The following is a 19,720-nucleotide window of genomic DNA, read 5'->3' as shown; positions in this document are numbered from 1 at the left end:
CTTTTTGTTTTTTAAAGAAAAAGAGTATTAAAGCAAAGGGGAGGGGAGAAAATAAAGGGAAATGCCAAATAGATAAATGAAGGCAGTTTAATAAAAAAACTATGATGAGTAAAAATCTTTGGAATTTCATATTCCTTATTTGATCTGATTTGTGATAGTGAATGCTCTATGTTGAGAATTAAAACAAAAAAATAAAAAAAAAACTGTGGAAAAAGTTAAAGAATTCACAAACAATCTCTTCAGCTAATTAAAAAAGCTACTGAAAGTTAGTTGTACTCGACATGAGAGAGTGTGGAATAGAAGGGTGGATTTGGGAGTCAGGAAGTTCTAGGTTCCAAACTACTTCTGACACTACCTGTGTGACCCCCAACCAAGTCATTTAATGACTATAAGAGCAGTTTTGTCACTTATAAAATGAGATTAGATTTGATGGCTTTTATCAAAAGGTGTTATCAAGGCTTAACTTATAATTAAGAAGATTGAATGTTTTAAAGCATTATGATTTTTATTTCAGTTGTGAATCTGCCAAATTACATAGCCACCTGAAAAAAATGTGGATGCATACCTGACACAAGACAGAGGAAAACCTTCAAGACCTTTCAAGACTTGAAACCTTCAAGATCTTTCAAGACCTGAATATAAACTCAGTGGAACATTCAAGTGCCTATTGGGGCCTGGCTTATTTGCTAATATCTGTCTATCTTCAGCATCCACTTCTTTTGATAGAGTTTTCTGGGAGAGAGCAAGGGGCAAGGCTATGTTTGATTTTGCCTTTTCTAATATACTACAGTTAACTCTGGAAATGAATTTGATTAAGCCATTAAATAACAGGGACCATAACACAATTATGTTTGACATCTTCTCGGCAGGATCCTACCAAAAGGTAGTTAAGTAACACTAAAGTTCATGAAAAGGGTCATAATAAAACGAGAAAGCTAACTTTTCCCCTGCAGGCCCTTTCCAGCCAGGAAATTAAAATCCCTAGAAATGGCAATGCGACTGCTAGAGAATACCTTATTAAAGTCAAAGGACATTTTTGTCAGGAGAGTACCGTCAATTTTAAGGTCATAAATGACACACCAAGTGTGTTAAATTGCCTTGACATCAAATCTTGGCTTGGATAAAATGGAAGCCATGCAATAGTTGATTTGGGGGTAAAAAAAATTATCCAAGAGAAATGTGAACTTAGGTTGAACTTGGTTTGTGACAGCTGTGCAGCTGAAGGTGTACTCAATGTCAAAGTCAATCATCTAAATACACCATAGCTAGGCCCTTGTATCTGACATCTAAATATATCGCCATGCCTAAAGTATGTTTGTCCTGTTCTGTGAGCAAGTGATTGTTCTTATTCATAACTGTGTCTATTCTTTTACCAACTCAATTTTGTCCATAAGTCCAACTAAGCAAGTGCCTAGATCCTATCTAAAACAGATGATTCTCCTTCACTGAGTCCTAAGCCCCCACCTTAGGTCCATGGGGAACCTGATCAGAAAGAACTTAAAACTTGCAAATTAGAAAATATATAAATTTCCAAAAAAAAAAAAAAGAATGTAGATATAAGAATGTAAGTGTCTGAGCAGCTATCCCATAAGGAAAACCTGTTGAACATCAGAGGGAGAAGAGGAAGAGAAATTGGACAGATCCATGAAAATAATACCAAATGATAATTCCTCTAGTCATGGGTCAGTTTTAGGAATGACAAGACTCTCCAGAGCTATCTAGTCCAAACCATAACCAAAAAGGAAGCCCTGATTAACACAACTTAGAAATGCTCATCCAACATTTGCTAGAGGAAACTTAATTGGGAAAAAATTATTTCCCAAGGCTGCCTATTTCACTTTTGGATATCTCAGAGAGATAAAATATTAGTCATTGTTATTATTGGGTGGGATATGATTGTTAAGACTATCATATCAAGAAATATCATAATTAAGTTTTACTGATATATTATGTAAAATGAATTTTTCTCTTCCCTTCTAATTTTTTCAAATGAAACTTACAATTCTATTTCCTCTTACTTACTGTAGAGATTGAGAAAAGCAGTTTAAAGCTAGACAGTATTGATAAGATGCTCTCTAAACTCTGATCTATTCTGAAGACACAGGGTCCTCAAGAATCATAATTTCATTTTTCATTTGCCATCAGCTTTTGTACTTATGTGCATTCTTCTTCCCAGATTATGATTTAGGACCTACAAGTTTAGGTATAACTATCTAATTACTTGTGGCCATTTCTCTAAACATCTATTTCCCCTCATTTACTCACCTGTTTACCTTCTCTCCTACACATTCTAACTTATCTGCTACTATGTCTGCCATCAAGGGTCTCCCTCCCCATTCATGCAATTTCCCATATGACTCTCACCCATTCTGCGAGACATTTTATTATAGCTCTGACATAGTAATTCATTCACTTTCTCCCACTTATCATGTCTCCTCTTACCAGTGCTCAATTTATAGCAGCGCTCATGTCTTACATAGCTTTTTCTTCCTAATTGGTTTTCCTGTCGAAAATTTCTCTTTAATCCATCCTTCATTCAGCTGGCAAACAATTTTGATAAAATTCAGGTCTAGCCATATTATTTTTCTTAACAACTTCCACTGACTTCCTATTGACTTCAGGAACAGTTATTACATCATTTTAATCAATTTGGATATTTCTTTAAATTTAAAGCAACTAGGTGTTCCAGTGGATAGATTTCTAGGCCTGGAACTGGGGAGACCTGAGTTAAAATCCAGCCTCAGATATTTCATTATGTGAGCCTGAGCTTTACTCCTATTTTGTCAGTTTTCTCAACTGCAAAATAATGATAATAATAGCACTTATCTTGTAGGGTTGTTATGAAGACCAAATGAGAACACATTAATAAACAATTTAGCATAGTGTCACCCATATAGTACAAGCTTAATAAACACTCTTTCTTTTACAATGTGCAAAATTATTAGTAGCATGGTCTATAATATAAATTATAAATGACTATATATACATGATATATATATATATATGTATATATATATATACACATTCTGTTTGTTAATTTTTTTTTAATAGTCAAAAGTTTGGAGACCATTGGTCTGTATTAGACACTCTCACTTTGGAAAGTATAATGCCTTTTCAGGTCTTTTGGGCAAGTTTATGAAGAATAATGACCCATACATTATACCATGCAAATAAGAAGATATGAATATCCAAATAGCAGTTCTTAACTTTATATAGAGTCAGTCTACTTAATATCATACATGTCTTCACATGTAATTTATAGCTTAAAGATTTTGATAAATAACATACTTTAAATAGGTGTGCAGTAAAAATGACACATTTTAATCAGGAATAAGATTAAATATGTGTTCTGGAAAAGATACTGAAATAGTATTCAGAAAATCTAGGTTCCAGTTATGTTTTTGCTGTCACTAAATGAGAAAACTTGTATAGTTGAAAGAATATTAGTTTGTAGTCAAAGGACTTGGGTTTGAATGTCACCTCTAATATTTTCTACATAAACAATCTTAAGTAAATCACTTAACATATGTAAGCATCAATTTTTCCCATCTATATGACATAGGGATAGTGCTATATCATCTTTAAGTTCCCTTCTGATTATAGAATTTTGATTAAATCATGGTCCTGAAGTTTGCAATTGACCGTACATTAAAGCAGATCTTGAAATTATACATCTGAATCTTCACTCTTAGGATTGTGTATACATATCATGGAGAACCACAATTTCATATTAATTCAGACATATTTCATAATAATTGTTGATTGTAGTGTATGGAAATCTTAGATGATATAATTATGGATCATAGATAAATAATTGTTGTTTGTCCTTCATTTTGAAGAGGGCTATTGACATCATGGGATAACATTTTTTTTTTTACTTAATTGGATTTAAATCAGGCAGAGTACACAAAAAAAATCAAAATAATTAGTGATGGCCTAGGATATAGTGAATGACCTTGGGATCTCTTGGTCTTACCAACCTCCAGGTACTCCAGTGCCTGCATCAGCCACCTTATTGTCACTGGAACATGTTCTCATCCACCAATTATGTTTCCCCTTAGTTTACTGAGGAGTTTGAATCTTGTTGATTATCTTCAACCTGCTTCAGCCTACCGGCAGAGACAGCTTTACTTATGTGCAGTCATTGCACATGCTACAGTTTCTTTGATTGACAAATTAAGTGATAGGGTAAATAGCAAATGTGGATGGGTAACCCTGAAAAAGACTCAGCAAGGTGCCAGTACTTCCTGAATGTCATTACACCCCATCATAGATCTAGATCTAGAACTAGAAGTGATAACATTCATCAGTCTAATTTTACTCTATATATCAGGAAACTAAAGCCTAGGAAGTTAAAAACTTGCCTAAGGTCACATAGATAGCAAATGTCAGAGTTGGGATTTGAACTAAAGTCCCCTGACTTCATTTTGATAGAATGTGCAATTCCTGAAGACAAGTAATATTTCATTATTTTTCCTTTTTATCTTCAGCATTTAGCACACCGCTTTACCCATATTAGGCACTTAATCATTACTTTTTGATTGACTGATTATTATATAATGTCTATAGGCTAAATTTGGGAGAATTACCTTAATATCTGAAATAGTCAATGCATTCTTAATTCCATCAAACATCAAACAAGTGTAAGTAAATAGCAGTATGCTACATCAAGACCGTCTTAGATCCTAACATTTGGCACATTTCACTAATGCTGTATATTCATGATTTAAATAATGATTTGGGTTACTGCTGCTGATGTGAAAATATCTTCCAAAGTAAATACTGCACTCCAGAGAGAAAGTGTCTCAATTTTAGTTAAAAAAAGAACTATTATAAATAATTAATAATGAGTTCTAGCTAAACAACAACAGGTGCTCAACTAATCCCAAACAAAACAGATGGAAACACAAATGTTTTGTAAACACTGAACTTCAAGCAGAGCAATAAACTTTGATGAAAAGTCTTCCCCTGGCCCCAATCTCTTCCTTTATATAATTGTTAAACATAGTCAGAATTTTATCCAGGACAGAGTTAAAAAGTTAAAAATCCTAAATATACATTGTCCCAAAATTCTTAGTGTGGTTTTCAGCTCTTATAACTTAAAATTGCACTAGAATTCAGGGAACAATTTATATGTTCACTAACTTAGACATAACTGTAAATCATAAACTTTCAAATCATTCCAAGTCATAAAGGAAAAAAAATGAGAAGAAAAATAGAGGAGTGGGGAAGAAAAGAAACTGAAAAAGCTAACAATCATTTAGAAATCACATAAACAAAAAATTCATAAATGCAAAATAAAAATTCATAGCCATAAATAAATATAGATAATAAGAACTGAAGAGGAGTTCATGAGTCCTTTAGCCTAAATTCCACTGGAACCAGGAAGCCTACCATTTCTTTCCAGTGGTTTAGCCAGTCTCTGCTTGAAAACTCCCTACCTACTCCTCTGAGTACTAGAAAACTTACTCTCAAGGCTAATGATTCCATTTGGGGACAGCTGCCATTGATAGATAATTTTTCCTTATACCAAATTTCTCACCTATTAGACCTATGGCATGAACCCTAATATTTCAAGACATTAGTTATCTCATTTGCAAAATGAGGAACTCACAGATGGCTTCTTAGGTCTCTCCCAAGAGTAATACTATGATTGCTCTAAATCTACCAGATACTTCTTGTCTCAATTTTTGATCTGGGCTCCTTTTAGCCACACCTGTCTTCTTGCCACCTCTATACTGTCATGGTATCCTCATCATATGTACAATAGGGTCAGGACCTCCAATTATACTCAGTATTTGTCATTTGATTTACTCAAGAAGTTCTAGCACTGAGAACATATGGAGGAGATTTTCTAAATAGTTAATATAGAATAGAAAGAGGAAGGGAAACAGAAAACTGAGGTGAAGGTCAGATGTTTAATGACGTGAGTCATTAATAAAGCCATGTAAATGAAAATCACAGGCCCAGGTCTGTACCTTTCATCATTGTTAACTGATAGAGTATCTCCTTTTCAAATATCAAATCACTAAGACATATTGAGTCAAATATCACTATTGTGTCATCACTATATCCAAGTGATCATCATTTTGCACAAAAAAGTATTATATGTATATATTAATAATAATAGCCTCCTATTAATTAACATAGATTGGTGCGTCTTGTTTAGATCTTTCTCTACTATAATATTGCCAGAAAGAAGTGTCCTATGAATATTAACACCCTAACTATCCCTATCCAATTTTTAATGAAGTACAAGTGAATTTTAGTGCCTCACATTTAATTTGGTGATTCATAATTTTATGACAAATTCCTTAACTAGTATTAGCTTGGCAAATAACATGATTATCATGTTTTGTAGATGATGCAGAAAAAAATTTAATGAAATACATAGATAACAGAATTAATGATACACATTAGTCATTTGTTAATTCATGCTAATCATCATTTCTCTTTGCCAATACAATATATGCTATTCACACACATATTGCAAACAAATAGCTGTTCATATGAAGTAAATAATATAGTCACCATCTATAAATTAGATCTATGCCTTAAAACATGAAGTCTATGGATTTTAAATATACATATGTAAAAATAGCAATAATAATAATAAACATATATATATATACACCCATATTTTTGTTCAATTGTTTTTTAGTCATGTCCAACTCTTTATAATCACATTTAGTGTTTCCTTGGCAAAGATTCTGGATGGTTTGCCACCTCTTCCTCTTATTCATTTTGTAAATAAGGAAATTGTGGCAAACAGAATTAAGTTACTTGCCCAGGATAACATAAGTCACAAGTTTCTAAGGCCCAGTTTGAACTCATGAAGGTGAGTCTTCCTGATCCCAAGCCCAAAGTTCAGATACCTAGCTCTCTTTAGATACATTTTTTTATGTATCTAAACAGTATAACTGTTTTCTTTTGCAATTCTATTTTATTTTATGCATTTAAAAACCTTCTGAAAAGATGGTTCTAGCTTCCACCAGCCTGCTAAAGGGGACCATGGCACAGAATCTTTGGTAAAATGGGATGTGAGAGAAGTGGGACTAAGTTTTTATGTCTTCCTTCAAGAAAAAGATAGTCAGATATAAAAGTAATTGTATAGCAGATTGACTAAAGTGTTCCCTGTTTGATTTGTGAATACTAATCACATTAATTAAAACTATTTATTTTCACCAGTCTTCACATAATTACTAAATAATAATAATAATAATAAATAGCATATGTATAATATATAACACCTTTAGATTTGCAAGGTGCTGTGTTATTGATGTTAATTCATTTGATCTTCAGAACAACTCTACAAGATAGGAATTATTATTAGCTCTTTTAAAGATGAGATAATCTAGAGTTGTGACTTGCACAGGATTTCAGAGCTGGATATGAACTTAGATCTTCAATTGCCTCACCAGAAAATTTTTCATATCATTAAGAGTTCTGTCCTTCTAATATGTAAAATGATACTTTAGTATGACAAGGCCTTGATTACTCAAAAACCTTGGAAAATGAGTCATTGCATTAGACAAGTTTTGAGATAGCTAAAGCATCAGAACTTAATTTTCTCTAAAGTCTAGTTGAGGAAAACATAATGTTTTCTAGCTTAGATTTTTTTTTTAATAGCAAGAATCATTAATCAAATTATTTTGGAAAACTCTCAAAAGCTTTATTTATATTTTTAAACATGTGGTGTTGAAAGTCATGTTTTACTATATTTGAAAATATATTACCAAATCAAAAATTATTCAGTAATCAATAAATATCAGTAATGATAATTTATTGCTAAAAGATATAGCTCTAAAATATATGTAGCATAGTAATCAATTTAATAGATGTTAAAATAGCTCTCTATTGGTGCTTTTTAAGTGAGATGTGAGTTAAATTAACTTTTAATGAAAAGAACTATCACTATTCACTTCACCATTATTTGTTAGAGCACATATAGATTGTCAAGAGAAGTTATCAGAATTCTTCTATCAGGCACATGTGACAGTTAAAATGAAAGGAAAGGGTCTATCATCCAGTGAGATCTAAAATATAACTTTCCTCAGTATTAAAAATAAGGTGACTTGTCCCAAGAGTTGTTTACTTGCTTGCTTCTACTGACATGTTAAGATGAATCTTTGTTTCATTTCAAGAGATTAGTAAAGATATTAGCATTTGTAGCTTTCAATTACTTCAGCTTGCAATAACCCATGCAATAATGACTATTTCTGTTTCATTTGTTTCATTTTCCACAACAACAAAAACAACCACCACAAAAAAGAAACATATTAGTCCACAGAGAAGCAGAAAATCTCAGAAATAAAGATTATTAAAACAGAAAAGTGCAAAAATCAGTTTGGAGTACCTGGTTTTAAATCCCCTTGGGCAAACATGTCAATCATATAACGACAGAATGCAAACTGATCTAACAGAGTGGAAAGAAAAAAAGAGCAATGAAGAAAGTTTAACAACCTTGTTTTTTGCTCTTCAGGGAAGAAGCAGTCTAAGTGAAAACCAACAACCATGATTTTGAGTTTTTCAACTTCTTTTTTTCAGGAAATCATTTGCATTTATACATACATACCATATAAAGGAAAATATGTTAACACAATATTCCATTAGCAGTAATAGACTTGAGAGTTGGGATAAACTCATTTAAGGACTTTTACTCTGAGATTCATTTTACTTGAGATTCACCTATTATTTAGCTGCATTGATGAGAAAGTCATTATATTCCTGCACAAATCCTCAGTGTCCTTTTATAAACTAGAGATAAACCATCACAGAATCTACCAGAGGCAAATATTTCTAAACTTTACTGTTTGGCTTCCTCTTCTTTCCCCAAATGCATCTAGAGAGCAATCAGAGAAAAATAATCTACTGAGAATTTACCAACAATACTTTGTATGAAAAAATATTTGTATTGTGGATGAGAATTGTGTTCTTCATTCCTAAAGAACCAAGCTTTAGAGTGGTTGGGTGAGTTAAATCAAACTGAATCATCTTATGATTGATCTGATTTATTACCGGTGAAGAATGTAAATATAGAAATAGTATAGCAATATTAGTTTGGTAATACATAGTGATTTAGCGCTACATATGAATATATATATATATATATATATATATATATATGCATTATGTATACACATGTGTGTGTGTACAGACAAAACTATGTCTGTATATATATATATATATATATATATATATATATATGTATGATTTGATAATTGTGTGTGTCATAGACTAAGGTGCTGACAAATCAATGATTACTATATTCTCTTCTCAATTATTATTGACTGATTTGTTTCACAATAAAACATTTGTTTTCCCTCAGGTAGTTCAACCTAAATCTCAATTGAGCAAAAATTTGGGGAATTATTTGATATTAATTTTATAGACATCTTTCAAAATTGTTTACCAATTTGACATTTGTAAAGCAGGAATCAATTGACCCTACATTCAAAAACTGCTCTATGACTAGAATTATTAATTATGCATAAAATAATTATCTTATAAATAACATTTTAATACGTTAAATCAGAAGTTATGTGAATACAAATTCAGATAATTAGGAATTCAAATTAAGTTCATAATATTTGGAGGAAAAAAACCTTTTAATTATTCTATTCCTTTTCAGTATCTCAAGAGAAAAAAATTATAAGTACACTTATATATGTACATATTTCAATTGTTAAAGTAGTTTAATTGATTATTTAAAAGCAAATCCTTTTAATTATTACTCTTTATTTAAATACAACTAATGATTGGGTGGTCCAAGAGTTTAATTTTGATTCACTTGTTTTGACATTGAAATCATAGAGAAATGCTGATGATCAGGTCTCCATCCTTGCCTATTTAACTCTTGTGAAATAACTCCTATGGCCAGGAAGTCATGTGATAAATAAGAAGACATAGGATAGATTTATCCTTTAAAAAAGGAGTGGCATTATGGTTTATGGATAAGTCTAGCTGTGCAAGTTGCAGTAGATAGTCCATTCCCATTTGTTGTTGTTGTTCAGTCATTCAGTTTTGTCCAACCCAACATGAATCCATGGACTTTGTATAGGATTTTCTTGGCAAAGTGGTTTGCCTTTTCCTTCTCTGGTATGTCCTAATTTCACAGATGCAGAACTGAGGAAAATAAATTAAATGACGCCCCCAGAGTCAACTAATAAATTTCTGAGAGCAGAAATTTGGTCACTGTTCTATCTTCAACACCATTCCATCTCCCTTACAGAATCCTTATCAGGTGTTTGAATAAATAACTCAAAGTTTTGACCCTTTTTGACCTCAGTCACTTTATGTGTAAAGTGAAGAAATTGGATAGGATGATCTTTAATTCCTTTTTCAACTTTGGTTAGTTCTAGCATCCTACAGACTCCCAGATGTGGTTGGGTAGGGGTCATTTAGGAAAGTGTATTTTGTATAGCATACAATCTTACTAACACATATAAATAAATAAATCACTTTGCTATGAGGAGATAAATTTTAAATATGAAACAGAACAGAGGCTGATATTATTGTCAGTAGTCCAGATTTATGTTTGTAAAACAAAAAAAAAATCTTCCATGAATCATTTGTATGAATTTCAGTTTTAACATTAGAAGAGCCAGTGTTTCCATGGTTCTATTCTAGGTCTTTTTGTGAAAGTTTATGCCAGAATTTTCCCTTCTAAGGTGAGAAACAAATTTAATGAGTAGAACTCTGAGCATGAGAAAAGCTACTAATATTTGGTAACCTGACTCACACATATGAATTTTAAATATGATGATAATAATAATTAAGCATCTCAGCTTGAAAAAGACTAAACTCTATGTACATTTTCGATTTCAAAACTGGGCTTTCTACTCCTACACATTTGTAAGGGTTGTTTTTAATGGATAGCTTTACACTGTTAATTTACTTAGGTTCCAATATACCTTTGTTAAATTGTTGGTTTCTTTGTTTTAGTCCTGACCCATGATTTCATTTTGTGAAAGCCACTATCTCTGTGGATAGAAGTAGATCAGTAACTCATTGGAAAAGAGACTTGGTCATGAAACTCTATGTTTAGCTCAGAGGGAGTAGAGAAAAATCTATGAAACATGTCTTGTCTCTTTCCTGGAGCTAGAAGGAAAGGAGTCCAGACTAAAGAAGAGGTAGAGGGAAATAAATAAAAACTAAATTGCACAAACAAAATTATAATAAGGAATTTTTTTCTCACAAGAGATGATCTGATCAGATTTATGGTTCAGTTTCTTGAAGATATATTTCAACTTCATACATAAATATGTTCCTATATAGTATCATGTCATGTCTGCTTATATATGTTACATGCAGATAGATATAATTTTGTATTCAATGTATATTTATATGTGTATGATGTATATATTTGTATATATAGGTGTATATACATGCATGCAATAAATACACATATATACCTATATAATTTTTTATTTAGTCATCATTTTTGGATTTCCTTTTTTCCCATTGTCCAAATGATTTCTATCTCAGAAAAGAAAGAACTCTTGTTTTTCATTTCTCCCATTTAGATTCTTAGGGTATAGTGATAGACAGCACTCAGCTGCTGCTTGGCTGCATGCCCAGGTTTATGGAAGCCAAGAAAAGGTCATTCTAGGCAAGATAAGTAAGCAGACAGCAGTCAGCTTCACTTTAGGATAGCTCTTCCTAGTAGAGAATCATTGGCCCTCTCTATATTGTCAATCTGTCCTCAAAGATATATGTAAAAATGAAGTATAATTTTCAAGAGTTCTGGATATCTTATATATATTTTTTAGATTAAAGGTGTCCAAATACAGAGGCTCCAAATACATTTTACTGAATTTCAAAGGTTTATATTTTTAAAAATTATGACAAAGTTGGAGTTACTTGTTATACATTCTGGAATACAAATTTCATTTACTATATGTGTAGTCCAAGAAGCAAAACTGTCCAAATTTTGTATGGATAAAAGTTCCTATATTTTCTAATATTTTTTCCTGCTCTTTTCCTATTATTTTTCATTGTGAAGGATTTTCCCATATATCAATTCCAAAGCCTTTTAGAAAGACTAAAGGCTTTAAACTTTTAGAAAACTGACAAAATGTTCTTCCATGAAAATATCAGCTAAGTAGAAAATAGCTTCAAGAGCACTTGGCTATTTTCTACTATAACATAGTAGGTACTCTTCAATAGTTCACTCATTCTATTTTCTATGTGTTCTACATGTGGATCCATAAACATTTCAGGACTCAAATAGTAATAATAGAAATAGCAAGTATTATTTCTAATTTTTTTTCAGCTTATATTAGCTTAATTTTTTAAAGCTTCTAGGATTCCCAAGGACAGAAACAGACAAGTAAATTTTCCTTGCTTATAGTCTACAATTCAGTGATGAGAAAAAGGGCTTATAAAAATCAAATATTTAAAAGTATAGATTATTGATAGAGGTGGGCCATTTTTGTTCTTGTACTTTTGTATTAAAATTTCAAATCTTAAAATCATTATCTGTAGATTCAGAAAAAATTATGTTTTGACTTTAGTTCCTAAACTACATTTAACTCCAAGTTTTATGTTTTACTGTTTTATTCTATCTAAACCTGAAGAAAAATGGTTCAAATAAAACTCAAGCAATCAAGACAGGTAAAAAGATGATCATTTTCTTTCTCCTGTGCCTCCAGAATCTTTAATTGAAATGACTTAAAATAAACCATGAAAAAGTTGCCTATGAAAGGAAAGAAGATTCTAGATGTGTGTATATCTTTGTGTTCATGTCTATGCACACATATACACATACGTGCATATCTATCTTTATTTGTATCTCGGGACCATTTGACAGTCTGGTGAAATTTATGGACCCCTTCAAAGAATGCTGTCAAATCCTTAAAATAAAACATATAAGATTTCAAAGGAAATTAATTATATTGAAATAGTTATCAAAATAATTTGAAAAAACCCAAATTCATGAATTATGAACTCCAGCGTAAGAACACCTGCTCTAAAACCAAAATTTCTGCTGTCAATTTGGGAAATGGAGAGTTTGTACAGCAAGTGAATAGGGAGGATACTGAAAAGGTTGGAATGAGGAGGAAATAAGATAAAATCAAACAAATGCTTCTCTGCTTTTAGATCTACTAACAACTTTCCTTCTTTGCATTTATATAACACCACTCTACCAAGAAGCTCAAGGCTTTATATGAATTACATTTTATATGTTACATAGAAATAAATATTATTATATAACTACACATTTACATCTATAAGTATTCAAATAATATTTAACCTTAATGTCTCTTTGATATTGGTAAGTGTTCTCTTTATTTTAGTCAGTCCATTCCATTAGTACATGGAATGCCCAGTAATTAAACTTTCTCTGTCAATGTAACCCAGCACCTGTTCTTATACTAATAGAAAATTGCCCGGAAAACTGAGAGAGTAAGCAGCTTTTTCATGGTCATTGGCTGGGTTGCATCAGAGCCAGGAATGGAATATTCTGACTTTGAAGATCATTGTCTATACCTTATTATACCATGCTGAAGCCCAGGTGTAATTATTCTAATTTTTACAGGTCAGGATACTGAGGCAGCTCTGGAGTTTGAAATCTTCAAATGAGACACTGTAATCTGGATCCAAAAATTCAAGAATCCCTATATTAATTCTTGCTGACTATTAAGATTATGTCATTTCCATAAAATAATATATTTCACAAATGGTATTACTGAAGGATGCTGCATAATTAAAGCAACTATAAATATGTACAGATGTTATGTTTTTTTTTTCATTAAACTCAACTTACACAAATAATACTTGAAATGTTAGAATATATTATAATCATGACCAGATATTTTGTGTTTTCCAGATTTTGGCTAATGAGTCATTCCAGGAAGCACATTTTATAGGGGTTATTTTGTTTGTCTATCTATAACCTTAATCTAATCCACATGAATAGTACCAATGAACCAATAGGTTAAAAAGAAGTCAACCATATGTAAGCACCCATCTAATAATAATCACAAAAGCTCAAGATTTGCTTTTATAAAACCAATAAATATACTTTTCAGCTCAATTATGCAGAAAGAATATATAAAATAAATCTTTAGCTGTGAGATCATGTTTCCATCTTGCTGTGCCTAAATTTTTAATCATTAGGTATTTCATTTCCAAATAGTGATTTTGGGACCCACAGGGATTTACTTTTATTAGTCTTTATTTTTCTTGCATGAAGTTTGATTATATGTCTTTGTTTGCTTTGTCATTGTCTCTGTTTCTTTCCCACTACTCTCTCAGACTCTTCTGATGCTTCCTCCTTGAAATGTTTACCTTTCTGTTCATTTTTGGAAACAGCTGGGGTTCCTTTTTCTTCTTTGCCTTTAGGTTTAGCTGGTGTTTTCTCCACTTTTTTTGCTTTGGCATCAGCTTGTTTCACCTTCTCTGCTTTTCCACTTTTTACTTCCTTCTTACTCTTTTCTTCAGCTTTTGAACTTTTACTCTTCTTCTCATCTACAAAAACAGAAATGGTCATTTAAACAACTCTCCCTAACAGCAGCACATCCCCTTTCATTTTAGGGCAATGAAATGAGGTAAAGCAAATAAAAGATTAAAAAGTCTACTTCTTACAAATATATTGAAAGATGAGTATTATAAAGCATGCAAAAATACTCTGAGTCTTTTAGAAAATAAAGACATACACCATTTCTAGATCTGTATCCCAAAGAAATCAAAGAAAAAGCAAAAAGAACCTATGTTTCTGGCGGCAAAGAATTAGAAATTGAGGGGAAACCCTTCATTTGGGGGATGGCTGAACAAGTTTTGGTATATTATTGCAATAGAATACTTTGTGCTATAAGAAATAGTAAGCAGTGTGCTTTCAAAATAACTTAGGGAAACTTACATGAACTGATACAAATGAAATGATCAAAACCAGGAGAACATTTACAAATTAACAGCAACATTATGCAATGATCAGCTGTGAATGACTTAACTATTCTCAGGAATACAATAAGCCAAGACAATTCTAAAGGACTTAAGAAGAAAGAACTTCCATTAAGAGAAAGCATTGATAGAATCTGAATTCAGAACAAACTATACTTTTTATTATTTAAATTTATTTTTCTTGAGGATTTTGTTTGTTTTGGTTCTTGGTCTACATTTTCCTTTGCATTTTCCTGGCTAATGTAGAAATGTTTTACATGACTGCACATGTATAACATATATCAAATTGCTTTCCTTCTCTAGGAGGAAGCAGCTAAAGGAGAGAGAATATGAAACCAAAACTCAGAAAAAGGGAAAAATTTGTTTACATATCATTGGAAAAATAAATGTCAAATATTAATATAAAATGAATACAAGAGATTTTGTATTGGTTAATATATAATCTCCACTTCTAATTTTAGGGAGACAATAGACAAATATAGAGTGAAAAATAATATTGATTATAAATGACTCAGGAGGGATATAATTGATATTCTAAATATCAGTATGCTGAAAAAGAACTCTAGAAAAAAACTTCAGTTTCTCTGTTCTTTATTCCTCAGTTCAAGACTTTATTCTTTTTTTCAACTGATTTGCAAAAATAATTTGATCTTTAAAAAAAACCTAGTAAAACCTATCAGCCAATCCATAGGTTTTTTTAAAAAATATAATCTTGGTATATATGAATGTATGCTTATAAACAAAGATTATAAGCATACCATATATAGAAACTGGCCTAAATATAATCCAATAGTTTTAGCATTGAGGTATTAAGGACTACTCAACAAATATCCTTCAAAATGCTTCAGAATATTATTATCAATTATGTAAATGGGACATAACTAGTATTTTAAATGAGTAAGGCAAATTAAAAATGTGTTATGTAATATAAGGCATATAAGGAATTTGACTTTAAAGAAATTGAAAAGGGAACTAGATCACACAACTATTGTGATTTCTACTGGAAATGTAGTGATATTAACATTAAACTTAGGTGATTAGATAGTTTTGTGCAAAAATAAATACATTTAAAGAATTAACCAACATAATATAACATTGAAACTTACTATAGATAATCCCATGAAAACATTTTCAGCTCATTCTGGGAAGAAATAAATTTATAATGCAAAAAACAGGAATTGTTACATAATTCCAATCCTGATATTAGAGTTACTCATTAGGGAGTTTCAGAACAATGTAGTATGTTACCAAAACAATATACTGTGTAAAGGTAGCAGAATCAAATAAATAAAACATACGATTCAGGTCAAAAAACATGACTTGTGTTTCCTTTTTGCCCCTTACCAACTGGGACATCATGGTATAAAAGTGTTGAGATGACATATGATAATGTATACAAAAGTATTTGAAATAATATATAGACAAAATATTATTTTGATTTCAATTTGGAATGAACCACATATAATTTTATGGAAAAAATATAAATACACTGAAAAAGAAACACTAATTAAAAATCTCATTCAAGTTCTATATAATCTAGATCGTAATAACAAGGTTGGCCTACATATAAACTAATGCAGCAAATTATTGAGACTCAGCATGACAGAGTGGATTAGAAGTAAGTGTTAGAGGCAGCTAGGTGACATGGTTGATAGAGCACAGGTCCTGAAGTCAAAAGACCTGAGTTCCAATGCAAACTCAGATACTTAATAGTTGTGTAACCCTAGGCAAGTCAGTTAGCCCCTATTGCCTCTTATTTCCCCAAAAGCAAAGACTTCAAGCAAGCAATATTTGAGTTCGAGTGCTGCTTCTCACAAATGCTAATTTTTTTCCTATAAAAGTCCTATCCTCTCTCAGTATCTCAAGCAGCTAATTCTCTAAATTGTAGAATAAGTACAGATCCCTTGTTAGAAGGAATTTCTTCACTAAAAACACTTTATACAGATGAAATAATGTCTGGTAAAAAAAAAAGTAAACTCTTAGTAATACATATAAAGGTGATATTAAAATTGTACCACTACTTTGCTTTTAATATTCAGGTATGCAGGTAGCAATATCATTGTCCAAGAATATAATAAAAACTAGAAAAGTATCTTGCAGAAATAGAAAATCATGGATGTTGCCTCCCTACTCAGTCACTTTCATTACCAAAAATGGGGAATAAGGGAGATTAGCAACTTCCAGATGCTATCAAAGGATCTTTTTATCTGTTTGGTAAAACTTTGACTCAGAGAATTAGATCAAACTAAAGGTACTTTCATCTTGTCTGTCAAGACATAAGGTAGCCTGCAACATATCCTAAAAAAGTTTTGATAATCATGTTTGTTGAAAGCGAAAACTACTGGAGAAATTTTTTATGGTGATTTTTATTTTATCAAGGACATAATGGTCAAAATCTTACACCATAGATTCTTTTTTTTTTTCTTTTTCTGAGGCAATTAGGGTGAAGTGACTTGCCCAGGGTCACACAAGTGTCAGATCAGATTGGAACTCGGGTCTTCCTGACTGCAGGGCTGGTGCTTTATCCACTGTGCCACCTAGCTACCCCCATAGATTCTTAATGTAGAGAGTTTGGAGTATGTTTTTATGGGTTGGGGAATTAAGGGAATACTGGGAAAGATTAAGAACATTTAAGGACATCAAAGCAAAAATTTCTTAATCACTTGAGACCCTAAGATTTCATTAAGAATCCAAGTCTACCATTCCTATTACTTGCCCCCTTACTAAGCTTTATCATATTTCATTTCATTCTCTCTAACAAATTTTAGTAATTATTTTTTAATGACCCATTCCATCAGCCAAACTTGAAAGAACAGGGTAATCAATACAGAAAGGTTCAAATGTGCCACCAAACAAGTAAAGGTATGAAGCACTGACACAGTCTACCATACTATTAATTTTAAAAATAGTTTTCATAAACATGTAGAATTTGAACCCCATTTTCTAGAATGCATATCAATGTTTACCTATATGTTGACTAAATCTTGTAGAGGCTGATATTTTCTACCCTAAGCTACTTCAATAGCAAATTGGTACCAATTTTAAATAGTCATGGTCAAATTATTCACTTAAATCCAGAATTTCTCTTTCTTTTTTAAAACTAAAACTCATATTGATACGTATTTCTATAGTTATAACTATAGATAAATGTAGTTGAAAAGGCATTCTTATAACATGAATTGGTGGAATAATGCTTTCTTTTTGTTTATCTCTAACTTTATATCTATTTATACATTTATCTATTGATAAATATCTATTTATCTCTATCTTTATATCTAGATTTATCAGTCAGACAGAATGAAGATAAACCTAGTTTTTTTCAGTCATTCATTTTAAAGTATGTAAATTTTTCTGGCTTTCTATGATCAACATTCACTCAATTAAGTGACTGTGATAATTATGAAACCTGATACATCTATTAAAATTAGGAATTAGTTATGAAATGAAGTAAAAAGCACAATTCTAATTTCCAAATATATTATTAATTTTCATTATAATGCCATATTTGATGGCTCTTAGGTATGCTTTTAGAATATTCACAATTGTAAATTTTATTTCAGACATATGTAAATCAATTACTCAATAATCATTTATGAAGTGTCTGCTATGTTCCTTGCACTACACTAAGGTAAAACACAGTCCCTGGTCTCATGAATTTCCCTTTCTAAAAGGAGGATAGAGGAAGAACAATTATACACAATTATGTACAAAGAAGTTAAATAAAAGAAAATTTGTAGACAAGCACTAGGGAAAAGGCATAGAATTAAGGAAGAGTCTGGAATTTTAGATTGTGATGCACATTGATCTGTATCAAATATTCAAAACCTACTTTGAATTATAAATTGATTAATATGATTATTATACTATCTCCTTATTGAATATATCAACTATATATTTATATAATATACATGTATATATGTATATATGTGTGTGTATAAAAATCATGGAAGAATCACTAACAATTACCTTTGGGTAATGTTCTCATTTCGGTTTTTTCTTTTTTCTCAGGTTTATCTTTGTGACTTGCTAGAAAGAAAAAGAAATGATAATGGGTTTGAATTTAAAAATTAATAATCACCAGGAGCACAAATAACATCAACAAATTATTTTTTCTCACATGACAATAGATAAAATTATACTTTGGGTTAACAAATGACTTGCTCCATGAATTTCATAAAGCCATTGTTTGAGTTAGCTTCCCAGACTACATAGGAAAGTATTGTTTGTTCCTCCTGCAATTAGAATCCATCTATTTCCTACCAATACTCCCATTGTATCCTTCATAAGTTTGTATCAATAGAGCTTTGATTTCAAACACATTAAAGAACATAGTCCTTGGGATAGCCTTAATCACTGAACATTCCTAATGAGTAGCTATATGATTTAGTATTATATAAAGTCAGGAATACCTGGGTCTGAATCCTCTCTCAGATAATAACTGTTATCCTTGGTAAGACAAACACTCTGGAAACCTTATGTGTTTTACAATAGCATGAGCTATTATTTTTTAGTGGAGAGTGAACATGAATCTCTCTCTTCTTTACAAATAAAGGAAGAGAACAAGTAGAATTTGATATAGTACTCTTAAATGTTTCTGACCCAAGTTTTGCATATTAATTTATATGAAAGCATAATATGGAAGACATGATCACAGTAGATGAAGAGGACAATGATTTCCTAAGGCAAATGTAGTCTCTAAATATGAATTCCACCTCAAACAGAAGTCAGTAGCAACTGAATAGAGATCAAGTCAAGACAACTGTAGTATACATGTTTTTTGTAATTGTTATTGCATGCTAACTGATAAATTATATCT

General features: G+C 31.3%; 1 protein-coding gene and 1 long non-coding RNA gene across 6 annotated transcripts in view; one reads left to right on the top strand and one right to left on the bottom strand.

Moving 5' to 3' along the window:
• Window positions 1-600, top strand: part of LOC116423148 — a 59,163-nt gene extending 58,563 nt beyond the window's left edge. For all 4 annotated transcript variants that reach the window (XR_004233621.1, XR_004233622.1, XR_004233619.1 and 1 more), the window contains one exon: window positions 515-600. This is a non-coding gene — a long non-coding RNA (uncharacterized LOC116423148). The remainder of the gene's footprint in view (window positions 1-514) is intronic.
• Window positions 1-19,720, bottom strand: part of LOC100918037 (triadin) — a 193,754-nt gene that overhangs the window by 38,005 nt on the left and 136,029 nt on the right. The window contains exons 7-9 of one of the 2 annotated variants that reach the window (XM_031964335.1): window positions 18,871-18,930; window positions 14,293-14,472; window positions 515-8,416 (exon numbers count right to left, since the gene is read on the bottom strand). In XM_031964335.1, the coding sequence (XP_031820195.1) occupies window positions 8,343-8,416; window positions 14,293-14,472; window positions 18,871-18,930 (314 nt within the window). In that variant the 3' untranslated portion in view covers window positions 515-8,342. Of the gene's footprint in view, window positions 1-514; window positions 8,417-14,292; window positions 14,473-18,870; window positions 18,931-19,720 lie in introns of those variants that run through there. The other variant, XM_031964334.1, reaches the window with a different exon arrangement.

The sequence above is a fragment of the Sarcophilus harrisii genome, chromosome 4 (genome assembly GCF_902635505.1).
Source record: "Sarcophilus harrisii chromosome 4, mSarHar1.11, whole genome shotgun sequence".
In the NCBI taxonomy this organism is placed as follows: Eukaryota; Metazoa; Chordata; class Mammalia; order Dasyuromorphia; family Dasyuridae; genus Sarcophilus; species Sarcophilus harrisii.
This window is presented reverse-complemented; position numbering and strand designations above follow the sequence as displayed.